Consider the following 14473-nt stretch of genomic DNA (forward strand, 5'->3'; position numbering starts at 1 on the left):
TCTGTCTTTTCCTTTGTTATTGTCCCCACCGTATTTATATTTTTCTATTTAGTAGTTCCTTACAAATAGAAGTGAAGAATATTTTAAAGGTGACAATCACATTGTCTGACACTTTTTTTCAGAAGCATTCCATCTTCCAGTTTTTCTGCATGCATAATGATGTACAGTGAGACTGAGCATCACGAGCTGCCTATTCTTTTGTGCCAAGTTTAGTTGGGTTACCTGTCATGTACACCTCAATCAATGTCAGAAATCTATTGACGGCTTGTAAATAAACCTAATGAAGCTGTTTTTTAGCTAGCATAATATTCCCACGTACCTTCCAGGTTGCTCACAATAAATATTAAATGTTTAAATTTAAATCCTTTATCTTGGATTTGTGTGACAGCACCACTAGTGTGACTAAAGTTTGATGCACTGAGCCTGCCTTGATATCCAGATCCATTTGTTAATTTAATGTGAAGCTATCCTATTTGTGGCCGTTAACACAACAGGCAGTTCTTCTTGAAAATGCTATTTTATCGGAATGATATATCATAATCAAGATCCTCCTCGAAATAGTTTTGGGTTTCTGACAGTCTCCTCTATGGCACTTGCCTTATCAAGGAGGTGTGTAGAGTCTCAGTGTTTTATTTACTGCAGTATTGTCATAATACAGCAAAGGATTTCAGAAGGCGAATCAAAGCAGTATAACTTCGCTTTTAAATGAGAAATGTGCCCGAAACGTGCATTTACATGTAATATTTTTTAAAATATGCAAAGCATGAACTCAATGAATATAGCTATTTATTCAAATCTGAAACGCGGTAATATTTATGGCTTTTGCGATGATCTTGAACGGCTAACAAACGTCATCCACAATGGTAATAATTCCCATAGGATTCGACTTTCAGAAACAAAAGAACATAGTCATCGCTGATATACGCTGCCGCTAACAAGTGTATTACACACGTATCCATATTTTACATATTTACATTAGATAACAGTAAAGTAGTACATCTTCATTTCCCAGCGCATTGTACACTGCATTTCACCAATGGTGTGCCGTGACAATAAAGATTTGTTGAATTTGCTTTTTCCAAGGATTATAGCCGAAGCGTTTTCTCGCGATATTAAAACAACCACTTGGCAAGTGTTTTTTTTTCCGGTTCGCTGACATGATGTTAGTGCTGGACATTAGGGGACAAGTAAGTTGTTCATGTTATATATCCCGAAACTGTGTTTTTATGAATAATATTTTTAAAAAGGCTTACGAGGGACTACTAAAGAAGTTTTTCTTTTTTTTTCGTCAAATAATATTAAAATAAGAATAACGGAAAATTGCAAATGTTAGATAGTTCTATTGTTTAGTGGATTATAAATAATAGCAAAAAGCACAACGTTTTGCCAATATGTAAATCAGCGCATTTCTTTTACTCGGTGGTAGAGCACGAATTGTGTGATTCGCGTTATTTTGACCTGGTATTTGTGCAATACAGTACATTGAAATTTGCTTATAAAGGTTTTTAATAGATTGACAATATTTATGGGTTACAGACTTTAGTACCATCTATCGCCTTATACAATTTAAAGCAAGCATCGAGAACGCTTTGATATACACAGCTACTGCACCATATAAATACAGTAATATATAATCATAGTTCAGTGGTTAAAAGTTAATGGACCAGCTTCCAGCTCATCTGTCAAGATTCGAATTAACAGTAGAGGCAGGTTTGACCTTTTGACAAAGGAAGACATCTCCGAGTCAGATCTGAAGCTTTGCAAGATTTTTAAGTAATGATCTTGTTATTTAATCTGATTGTTAAATGGACAATTCTTTAAAAAGCATTCCTAAATGATTTTGGTTGTCCATGCTTGAAACATTAACGTGTTTTCAAAACTGCTTTCTTCGAAATGAACTAGCGCACTAATTAATGATAGTGCCATGGAGGGATTCCTTTTTGTAAGCACTCCCTTTATTTTTATTTATATTTTATTTTTTTGCACAGTGTATGGAGAGCCAGGGCTAACCACCACCAGCAGTCGATGTGATTAAAAGGCAAAACACAGTGGGCTGTAGCTAGCGGTTAAGACTTTAGCCTTCATACCTTCGGGTTGTGGTTTTCAAATCCTGGTACTGGCAGGAATTACTTCACCTGACTATGCGCCAGTTGGAAAAACAAAGGAAATGAAATACAAGTTTTTGCTTGTACTTATAAAATACTTTTAATTTTATTTTAATTAATCATACAGAATATACTGATGTAGTGAGGACTCTTTCAATTATTTCATAGAGTATATATCTTGAATAATCAGGAAAGCAGCCGTTTTGGGAAACACCAAAATGCTATATTTTTCATTTTGCCATTTTTATAGTCTCATGATTTTTTTTAGTATTTCAATGAGTTGTCTCTGTTATGCTTTAAAGGTGCTTTTCTCCCTTTGTAGATACCCTTGCTAAAGACAGGCCGGTCTACAAAATATAGCAGTTGCAAACTTTCTGGCAGCTTTGTGTGCAAGGCAGGAAACTGCCCTAGACAGGACATGAGTCCAACACAGTTTCCACGGACGATCACAGCCACACTGGGTCAATTTAGTGTCACCAGTTAACCTAATCCCTGTGTCTTTAGAGATCTGGGAGAAAAACCTCACACAGACACATGAAGAATATGCAGATTTAATAAGGGCAGCAACCAGGTTGTGGATTTAAACCCAGGATGCTGGATCTGTATAGCAGCAGCACTAATCACTGTACTACTGCACTGGGCAACGCCAGTCTAGATACTAAAACATTCCATGTTTTGTTTAACAACAGGAGGTTTATTCTTGTAGAGTGCATAATTAATTTTTTTACTTAGTAAATATTAATTCATAGAAATAAGTGCAGTAATTATAGACAGTACTGTGTTAAAAACTTAGCAGTACTGTAAATCTAGAAAATTTTGAAAATATTAAGTTGCTTTGAAAATATGTTACAAAGAAGAGAATGAGTTTGCCTTTTTAAGCAAGAAATTCAAGTGCCTGCCAACTCAAATAACTTGCAAACCAGAACCAAGCATAAAGAGACAGAAAAAATATGAATGCCAGAATACTGAATAGTTATTACATTTTCTGAAAGCCTATACTTAGGGACTGTGAGATATCAGAATTTTTACATTGCATAAACAGCATAGACAGACTGGCTGGAAATTTGGTTTCAGAGTTTTCTATAGAGTAGCTTTGTTCAACATCACATTTTCAAATGTTCAGATCTTTTGTGATGGGGAGAGAGGTTGAGAGAATGTGCAAGTGCAATTGAATAGAAAGAGGGCTGTTAGACATTAGTCTTCATTTATTATCTGAAATTAAACTTTTATTATAATGTGTGTCTCATTTCCTGTCTCTAAAATACTTTTATGCTCTTCATATGTTTGTGAAGAAATGTGAACAAAGGGATTTACTTCTGCTGTCTATATTACAGTGAATGGATTATTATGTAATAATAACGTTTTCAGAAAGTTTCTTTTAAAAAATTTTTCATAAATTTACTAGCTTTTAAAAGTTTGGAATCGCACAGAATATTTAAATTTAATTAAATTGAATGGTACCATGATATGAAAGTATCAAATTTTGTCAAAAACACAGAAAATTCTGGGTAATTCCAAGCTTTTGAATTCCAGTAACACAGGTGTTTTCAAGTTAATCGAAAACACATAAGTACTGTATATTCAATTACAAAATGAAGCAAAAAAGTTATAATTTGGACCAATGACCCAGGAAGCTCTGCAGTCTACTTTTGACTTCACGCTGTAGGAAGATAAGTAAATAAATCAAGGTAAATAACATTTGATGTGGCTTTTAGATAAGTAACATGTGCTTTTCATATAAAGACCATAACAAAACATAATCACAAACAGGACTTCGCATGATACCTTGGTGAGCTCTGTAAGCCCTGCTTTTTTTCTTTGAAGGACATGTGTGGGGCAGACTGACTGGCAGGATGACGCCCAACATCTTGCTGCATCCAAACTGTGTCATCTTTCACCTTTACGCCTGGTACAGCTGCGTTGTTCTTATGTGTGAGTGGACATTTCTTGTGAGGAGGGCTTCTGTTCTCTTTCTCCAATGTAGAACCCTCATCATCATCTGAGTTCACCTCCGTTATAGCACATCTTTATTTGAAAACAGCAGTGTCAGATTGAGGAGAGCGTGAACGTGACAGAGAGAATAAAACTGAATAAAAAAAAAACTTTTATTACAAGTACCGTAAATTTACACCGGCTGTTACAGACTCAAATCAAATGTATGTTTTTATTGTATAATAGTAAGAATTAGAGCAGCTCACTACTCAAATCAGGCGCACTCGATATTGAACCAGTGACCTTTTGATTATCAGTCAGCAGTTCTTACTGCTGCACCACCAAAGCTGCCGTATCTTAATGCAGCACCACCAAAGCTGTCATATATTAATGCAGCACCACCAAAGCTGTCGTGTCAGCATTGTACCTTAAACCGATTTCTTTTTCTATGGTTATATTCTTGAATAAAAGCGCACTTGTTTTGCTATACTTATACCTTTTGTGAAAGTGTTTACTTGATATTTGGACTTCAGTCTTCACACATTATACACTTCATGTCTACATTTTGTCAATTATTGCATAGTTATATGTTCAACGATTCCTGACTCGCACTTCATTCTACAAATTTCACAGATCGTTGTAGACACGGAACACACATGAAATGTATGTACAGTAATCCCTCGCTACTTCGCGGTTCACTTTTCGCGGATTCATGACTTCGCGGGTTTTTAAATATAGTAGTAGTATTTCCTAGTCTAAGAACAACAAAACAAGTTCGGTGACTAAGTGTGTTGTAACACGGGCTGTGATTGTTACATGGGAGGGAGACAACAAATCACAGCTTCCCGCTTTCTAATCGGGCCTGTGATTGGTGCTTTGACTGATGCCTAGATCCCACAGTATCTCCCCTTAGGAGAGGCGTTAGGCAAGTGTAATTGAATAGCGGCGCTGCAAGTTTAGTTTCTTTTCAATAAAGTCAGGCGTTAGGCAAGTGTCATTGAATAGCGGCACTGCAAGTTTAGTTTCTTTTCAATAAAGTCAGGCGTTAGGCAAGTGTCATCATTTTTACTGCGCAGCATATTCATCACCATCATCACGTCATATATAGCTATGTGTACTTCGCTATACAGTAAGTGTAAACTTATCTACCGATTTCATATTGCTTAGCAGTTGTCCCTGTTATTAATAGAGTAAAGGGTGGGTTGTAAACAATACAGGGAGGGTTTAAAAACGTCCAAATACACGTTAAATAATTAAATAAATATGGTATCCCTACTTCGCGGAAATTCAGTTATCGCGGTCGGCCTTGGAACCTATCTCCCGCGATAAGTGAGGGATTACCGTATTCCAAATATATTGTTTACCCTATACAACTCCAGGCACCACACATGCAGATAAGGAGCCTTGGCTTGAGCTGGGAGAGCTTTTTGCCCGAGATGAGCTCTGGCAGTGGGGGGATGGGATAACAGGGTGCTTGCTGCTTGTGCTAATCGACACATATACAAAACAAAAGACGCTGATGGAGAGGTGCAAATGGATTTAAGGTGGGCCAGGATTACGAGTTTTTTCGTATGCTTCAGGAATACTAATGTTAAAGGCACACTAATTAGGTAGCCGCATGAGACAGAAATGTCGAAGCAAGCAGTATCAGATACCCTAACTACGTCGAAAAAACTAAGAAACGCGCGCTTAACTGCAAAATTGAAGGCACAACAATATCCCGGTGACTTTTACGAATCTGGACAACAACTTTTCTGCAAGTTTTGCCAGCATACCATAGACTGGAGATGAAAAGATACTTGCAATGACCATATCAAATCTAAAACCCATCTCATGAACAAGGAGAAGTTAAGTTCAAAAACTGTTCTTCTTTAGGTAACAATAGAGGAAACAACAAAATCGTCAGATGCAAGATGCCAGTTTGTGGAGGACTTTGTGGCCATGTGAGTCAGACATACCGCTCGAAAAAATGATGAAGATTCATCCTTTCATTATTAAACACTGTAAACAAGGAGGCGCACTGCCAGAAAATGAGAGCAGTTTTCGTCTGACTCCTTTGTCCCATGTCTTTGAACAACATATGGACGCCGTTCTTCGAAAGATTTGTGGCAAGAAAATTTATGTTGTAGTTGATGGAACCACTGATAGCCAAGACCACATAGTTCTCAACATAGTGATACATGAGTAAACATTTGGCTGTATGGTAATTCTTTTATGTAAGCAGTTTTAATTGAACATGAAATTATATTTATTGTTAACGCGTTCCCTTTTAAAAATTAACAGTGATGTTTCTGGATTTAATAAATCTTTTTTGTCTTGTGGTGACAAAACACGCAAGGTCCACATTTGACTCTTCCATTATAAACTCATCACCAACAAACCTGGGCAGAAGAGCAGGCTTCTCCTCAGATACAACAAGCCCTTAAAAGCATGTCACTTTTGTTCTGTTTAATTCCCGGATTTAGCGTCTTTCAGATTAGTTGACTTTTGCTTTGTAATTAATTATTTTCAGATATGCAGTAGATGAAGCTACAGATGCAATGATGAATGTTTTTAGTTTGTAAACATTTAAGATTTAAGAATCATTATAAATAATTTACATAATTACAATTATAGGTACTGAAGACCAGTACGTTTTGGCAGATGTTATCTTTATGGAGAGCTGCAACTTTTCCACCTATTCACAGGCAGCACTTCAGTCCCTATCACAACAACTAGCTGAATCTTAATGACACTTTAGCGGTGGTTACAGACAATGCATCATACTGTCTGAAAGCATTCCAGGAAGTTTTAAAAGGGATTATGCCTAACAGTGTACATTCAACCTGCTTGTGTCATGTCATCAGCACTATAAATACTTCAGTGAGGCTGCATCACTAGTGATGTGAGTAAAGTTTCCCTTCTTCAAGAAACCTGCCAGGAAAAGGAGATGGGCAACCATATTGTCACTGAAAGAGATTGTGCTGACCAAGGCAATAAAAAACTATGAAACAAAATGAATGCTTAAGTTGCAGTGGTGTCTTGTCTCAGTGCATAGCTTAAGCATTAATAATTTTTGTTTGTTATCTTAAGCAAATGTAAAACATCGTGGTTCAAACCACAGAGGTAGGCTCCTGTAACTAAGATTAGAAAAATGTCCTCTGAAATCACTATTACTACTACTATTCTCAGTGTAATTATAACTAATGTAATTTTTTTTATTAACCCCATTTCCTAATTTATTTCCATTATCATGATAGGAGAAATTTACCTAAAAGTATACAAAAGACTTTTTCACATTCCTGCTTGGAGAGGAAGTCCACATTCACAGGTAAGCAAAGTGCCAGCCCTGTAATATAAAATTATATCTTTGTACACATTACTAAAATATACCAGGTTAGAGAATTAATAACTGACCAGTGTGTCTTTTAACCTGTAATTTTTAACAGTGTGTCTTTAAACCTGTGAAATACTATTGGTATTTAATCATATTGCATTTCTTTTTTGATTTCATAGCTATGTGTAACATTGTTGTTACATTTAATTGAAAGCAATTTGTGTTGACTGATTATTTGGTAAGTTCATAATTTAACTATTTAAAATGCAGGGATCATGCAGTCATTTTTATATGCTTGATTATATTTTTTATGCACTATCCTTAATTCACCTATTTCAGTAATTATTTTTGTGTTATTTAAAGTATATTTATCTGAAATGTTTATTTGTAATTCCAAATGTAATCAGTAGGAGGTGTCATTTTAGAACCTCACATTTGTATATTTTTATGCAGTTTGTTTTCAGATTTGTTATACCAATTTAAAGATTATATATTAATAAATTTTTAAGTATTCATAACTGATTTCTAAAAGTTATATCATATTTTTTGTTATGCTTAAATAAACGTGTCTTGCTTGACTGGCTAAAGATACTGAATTCAAGTATTTTTTGGATAGTTGAGACAGTGCCTGTTCTTCTGACTTTTCTTTCTTCTCTAAGTATAATACAGTATGATATAGTCCCACTACTGCTGAGTTAACATTAAGTTGGTAAAACATATTGAAAAGTGTGTAAAGTTGTAAAAGATGTGCTTATGAGCTTTATTTAAAGCAGGTATTCATGCTAGTTTTCTTCTTGCCCACCATCTTAAAAACATCAGTGGTCAAACTAGAGACTAACTATACCAAATTTTGTTTCGGAATTTGGTTAAAACTGAAATCTTGGGGAAAGTTTCTGCAGTGCAAGTACTTATGTCAGAGGCCAAAAACATAACTGATTTACCCATCTAAGCTAAACATGAAAAACTTTCACAGCAGCCTCTGGCATCAAGTCAAGAGAAGACATACAACCACTCACTAAACCAGGCTTATATGTGGAAAAGTGTTTCATTATTATCCTGTGAGAATGGGATGGTGTGGCTAAAAGGTTTAGATAGATAGATAGATAGATAGATTATTAATCCCAAGGGGAAATTCGCATACACCAGCAGCAGCATACTGATAAAGAAAATATTAAATTAAAGAGTGATAACAATGCAGGTATACAGACAGACAATAACTTTGAATAATGTTAACGTTTACTCCCCTGGGTGGAATTGAAGAGTCGCAATTTTTGGTTTATGGATGCAGGATTCAATTTTTTGAAGTGTGACTGACCTGCCACCCCAGTAATCAAATTAGGTTTAGTCATAATGTAGATTTGTATTTGAAAAGAAAAAGATTAGATAGTGAATGGATTTAGAATTGGAAAATTCACTTCTTGTGAAAATTACTGCTGCATCACCCAGTCATCAAAATTCTGATACATATATACAAGGACATATTATTTTTCTTTTTTTTTCCTTAGCCCATCATGGCCAACTACCATATACGAAAATATGAAGATAAAGATTATGATGCAGTGCGAGATATATTTGCAATTGGAATGAGTGAACATATTCCTGCCTGCTTTACGCATTGTTTGAAACAGCCTGTCATGCAGCTATCACTAATGTGTGTATTTTGTGCACTTCTTCTGAGCTCTAAGTCCTTTCTTCTTCCTGTCATGGCTGTTACCTTTCTACTGGCTGCAGCACGTCAAGTGGTGAATATCAACTTCAGAGCGTATATTGAAAGAAGTCTAAATGAAGATTTACTTGACATTAACAAATCCTATATGCAAAGTAAAGATTCAAGTTTCTGGATAGCGGAATGTGATGGGAATGTGGTTGCCACTGTGTCAACGTTTCCCTCTAAAGAGGAGCCAGGTACTTTGGAGTTAAAGCGCATGTCTGTGATAAAGAATTATAGAGGTCGTGGAATTGCAAAAACCCTCTGTAGGACGGTGTTACAGTTTGCTCGTGAAAATGGATACCCTACTGTCATACTGAAGACATCTGTTGTCCAGTATGAGGCACAGAAACTTTATGAGTGTTTTGGTTTTAAAAAAAGTAGAGAATTTCTTGTTCCTGAGCGTATTGCAAAATTGTGTAATTTTACTGTAATTGTTTACAGGTATGACATTCTTGCACATGATTAAGATTTTAAATTTCCATATTTTATCATAATTTGATGATTGTTTGTTAAACACTTCCTGAATTACCCATAGCTACTTTGGAATTGTCAGAATTGTTGTCTTTGTATAAGGTGATTTACATTTTTAATTCCTGCTTCAAGCATGATAACAAAGCTAATGTTATGTGACATAGTATAGAACAGCCTAAATTCAAAATGTGTTCCCATAATGATTTTTTATTGTGCATTGAAATTTTTAAATCTTTTCCGCAGAAAAGCAATGCTTAAATTTTAATGATGTATTGGAAAACCCTAGTTCCAGTGTTTCCGGCTCTGTCTATGCATCTGACAACCAAATACTGCTTGTGATGTGCACAGATTGTGTTTTGACCTTTTTGTTGTGAGCAATAAAATTATGCATATCAGTCTCAATGTGTAAAGGCAAGACCCATTGTGTAGAATCCAGGACATTCCTGGGTCACCTGTCCTCAGAATTTACTAGGATTTACACATTTATACTTATTTACTACTTTTTTTAAAGATATTTTTAAGTCGTTAAAGGTTTCCACTTTAGTTGTGTGAATTTACATTTTTTTTTTATAGATTCCCACAAACCTTTTTGTGAAGAAGTGTTGTGTTAATGTGCTTCCTGACTATCGGCTTACATGCAATTCCCCTTACTATCCACCAGCATCCTTGAGTACCTGATTTACTGTTCGAAAAAAAATAGATAATCTTTCTTGATGCCTTAGACCATTTTGAAGAACAGCCTGATCTGCTTTCCATTTGACCATCAGAGTAGGACTTCACCGTCTGTCCTGGAATACATACTGTATCTATTTCTTCTTAGTTAGTACAGCTTCTAATACTTTACCATGGTTACTAGAACTGCATGCAGTCTTTCAGATTTGGCCTCACCTTCATGTTACAGAGGCTTACCATAACAGCCCTTGGTTTCCAGGGTCAGTAATATTCAGGAAGTAGTCCCAGTTAAAGTTACAGAAAAGGTTTCTGATGTCAGATAAATGATAATAATTGAAAACTAACATTTTGCTCTTTGGCTTGACTTGAATAGATTATGAGCTACTCTCAATTTTTAGACATCTAAACTTTCCAGACAGATCAGGCTTAATTCTGAGGTTGTATTTGAAAACTTTAGTGGTACTGTAAACTTACTTGTATCTATATGGTTTTATTTCATCATAAGCAAAACCAAGAATTTGATGGGAGTTATGCAAATTGTTGATTTGGGAAATGAGAAGGTCTGGTTTCCTAGAATACTTGACACTTAATTTGTGCATCAATACTGTCCACCCAGCAATGTACCAGTAAATTTCTAAGATATGTTTTGGTTCTGTGACATGCTTTATGTTAACTTCCAATTTACAATATTCTCATAAATAAGTCCGGTGAAAGCAGTGAGGACTTGATTCAGTTGATATAGTTCTCAAAAAAAAACAAAAAAAAAAACCCTACGGTGTTTGCTATCTGTACGCTCAAACAATATGCAGAGAATGTGTTTCCTTTGTTTTTATAGTTTTGTGTGATTACTTCCATTAAAACTGGTACAGAGTTTATTAGTTTGGTAAAGGTGAATATATCGTTTATATTTTAATCAACATCAGGGGTGTTCAAGTCCTAGCCTAATATGCACCATTGCAAAAATGCTAAAATTAATTGTAACAAGAATATGATTGCAAATTGAAATATACACAAAACGTCTGCAGTTTTTTTGTTTTATTCCCTTTTCCTTTCTTCCCTTTCTTTCCTTTTCCAACGCCTATGCTGTTAATACATGCAAACAAAAGCTAATAAATGGCAAAGGTAAAGTAATAAGTAAATTCTAGTTGAAAATTTTCAGTTATCAAGGTATGGTGGAACACAGAAAAGATATAGTATTGATATATAAAGATAAGATTTTGAATACATGACAGCTCACACAATGGCACATCTGCTCATTATTTGGGATGATTTGAACAAAATGAAGTAAATGATGAGTAACATGATCAGCCTCAGCAGTAGCTGTATCAAATGGAGAACATTTTTAAAATACAGTAATAGATTTAATTTAAATTCTGAGAGTAATGGTAGACAGATGAATCTAGGCTCAGGTTCCTTAAAGTGAGGGAGAAACTACACTCTTTAAGGCATTAATTGGTCAAAACAAAGATAGTTATTTAATTATCATACTTGCATGTTAGTAGCTTGTTGTTCTAGTATGATTTTAGCTGACACGTTTTCTAATTCTAAATACTGTCATGTTACTTTAAGAGCAGAAGTTTGTTGGAATGAAAAGGTGAACACCCAACATAAAATATTGGCATGAAATTCAATGTTTATTTTTAAGAACTCCGATGACATGTGCAAAGAATCGTTCTTTTTTCCGTACATTTTCTGAACTAGCTTAATCCAGATCAGATAGATAGAGAGCTTGGAACTTGCCTTGGTTACATTTGGAAGCCAACCATAGACCGGGCTTCAGTCAGTTGCAGGGGACAATCACATATTCATGGTCACTCACATTTTAAAGCTTCCAGACAACAAAAACTGAAGAACCTGGAACACACATGGGCATGTTGAGGATATGCAAATTCCACATAGACAGTGCAGTTATGTTTTATCAGGTAAGGTACTATTGTCACCGTATTTTTCCCTTTTATACTCTTTATGGTGTTCATAGACTTTAGTTTAGCATTGATCACACTCATTCCTCAGCACCTGACTGGAAAGCTAAGCCTGCTGGGCCAGAACACCTTCTTCTGTAATTGGATCCTAGACTTAGTCCACTGCAATTCATTTTACTGACTCACGACTGTGCAGCAACGCACAGTTCGAACCACATCATCAGGTTTGCTGGCAACACAGCTGTGGTGGGCCTCATCAGCAAGAATGATGAATCAGCATACCGAGATGAGGTGCAGAGGTTAACAGACTCGTGCAAAGCCAACAAACTGTCTCTGATCATAGACAAAACAAAGCAGATGGTTGTTCACTTTGGAAGATATACAAGCGACCACTCTCCTCTATATATCGACAGCTCAAGCGTGAAGAACATCAAATTTCTTGGTGTTCATCTGGCGGAGAACCTCACCTGGTCCGTCAACACCAACTCCATAGCCAAGGAAAGCCCAGCAGCATCACCCATGTTCACCACTTTCTACAATGGAACTATTGAGAACATCTTGTGCATCTGCATCACTGTCTGGTTTGGGAATTGCACTGTCATGGATAACAAAACCCTGCAGAGTATAGTAAGGACAGCTGAGAAGATCATCAGAATCTCTCTTCCCTCCATCATCGACATTTAAACTACACACTGCATCTGCAAAGCCACCAGCATTGTGGAGGCTGTGACACACCCCTCACATAAACTATTCACTCTCCTCCCGTCTGGAAAAAGGTACCAAAGCATTTGGGTCATCACTAGCAGAATTTGTAATAGTTTCTTCCCTCAATCCATAAGACTCCTAAACACTCTGGCACTAAACTGATAACACATACACCAAGGTTATTATAGTTAACGAAAACTAAATTCAAAACTGAAACTATTATTAAAAAAACATTTTCGTAAACTGATAAAATAATTAACAAAACTGAAATGAAAAACTAAAACTAAATGAAACTATTAAAGTAGCTGGAAAGACTAACTGAAATAAAATAATAATTTACTAAAATATTTTTAGTTTTCGTTTTTGAATGAATAGTCTTGCCGTTAGTCTTTAACCCTGGTAAGTTTTCTGTAAAACAGAAAGTCATCCACCACGAGCCACCCGCATATATTCATCCTGTGAATGGCGGCTGGTGACGGAGGATGGCTGTTCACACAGCATTTGCGACAGAGCAAGCTGAGTAAGGGTGCGTAAAGCCTGTGAAATAGAAAGCAATTTACTTGCCGACTTTCTTTGCGCTTGTTGTATATCAAGATGTAATTCAAACGGCTGGAATCAGAATGTGCTGGTCAACAAAACATTTACCATATGGACAGAAAAATCATTGAGTAATGTTTCAGTTTATTTCTCAGGTGTCTGCTTTTTGTTGACAGCAATTCACCTGCCACTTCGCACAGGAGAAATCGTTTAGTAATCATGAAAAAATTTGACCTCAATATTTTGATGAATCTTGACCTTATAGACTAACCAGTGTCCAACAATACTGTTTTTTGGAATTGTGTGTGTACGCGTGGGTGTGTGTGTATAAACACGATAACTCAAAAACACAACTAGATAGATGAATGAAATTTGGCATGTGGTTGTTACACCACAATTCTAGATATGTATTAACTTTTGGGCCAAATCCATCATCAGGAAGTGGTACTTTACCTGAACACATACTCGATTTTTTTAAATTTATTTATACAGCTGCAGAGTCCGATTTATTCAACTTTACTTTTATAATAATTGTTCAATATATTATTAATTTGATTTGTTGTTGATGGTTCCTTAATGTACATAATATAAAAATATAATCATTGTCTTGCGGTTTACTCCTCAAATATCCATCCCCATATCTGAGTATACTGAGGGGAGAGCACTCCCGGTTTTTGAAAATAAAATGGCACTGATCGAGAGACTGACCAGGTCATCATACAAGATCAGCATATTGTTGCTGACCAATCACTTTTGCTTTAAAAACATTGTTTAACAACGAAGCGATACAAACAAAGGTAGAGAATCTGACAAGTGATAAAAAACTAAGCATACTAATGGGTTTTTGTATTTATTCCATATTTATTAATTTATCTTTTTTAGTTCATATTCACAACGCAAAATACCTGATATTGTGACAGTAATCCATTAACAGAATTATATTTTAAAATATTTGTCTGCTTTTTTCAATGTTTTTCTCTTTCTCAAAATAGATAGTTGAAATATCATATTCTTTTTGTTCTTAACATCAGCCTTACCATACATATTGCATACCAGGGATTTTTCCTGCCTTGCATCCAAACCTGCTGCAGTAGGCTCCAGA

General features: G+C 35.6%; 1 protein-coding gene across 3 annotated transcripts; it reads left to right on the forward strand.

The window, feature by feature from the left end:
- Window positions 1-1050: 1050 nt before the first annotated feature.
- LOC114651658 (probable N-acetyltransferase camello) lies at window positions 1051-9937 on the forward strand. Of its 3 annotated transcripts, XM_028801494.2 has the most exons (4): window positions 1051-1187; window positions 7277-7347; window positions 7533-7591; window positions 8859-9937. In XM_028801494.2, exon 4 carries the CDS (start codon window positions 8865-8867, stop codon window positions 9528-9530), a length of 666 nt encoding a protein of 221 aa, XP_028657327.1. In that variant the 5' UTR covers window positions 1051-1187; window positions 7277-7347; window positions 7533-7591; window positions 8859-8864; the 3' UTR covers window positions 9531-9937. The 3 variants fall into 3 exon arrangements, with proteins under 3 accessions (XP_028657327.1, XP_028657329.1, XP_051784444.1); XM_028801496.2 differs by lacking the exon at window positions 7533-7591; XM_051928484.1 differs by lacking the exons at window positions 1051-1187; window positions 7533-7591 and having other exon boundaries at window positions 6729-7347.
- Window positions 9938-14473: the final 4536 nt, after the last annotated feature.

Source organism: Erpetoichthys calabaricus, chromosome 5, assembly GCF_900747795.2.
Source record: "Erpetoichthys calabaricus chromosome 5, fErpCal1.3, whole genome shotgun sequence".
Lineage (NCBI taxonomy): Eukaryota > Metazoa > Chordata > Cladistia > Polypteriformes > Polypteridae > Erpetoichthys > Erpetoichthys calabaricus.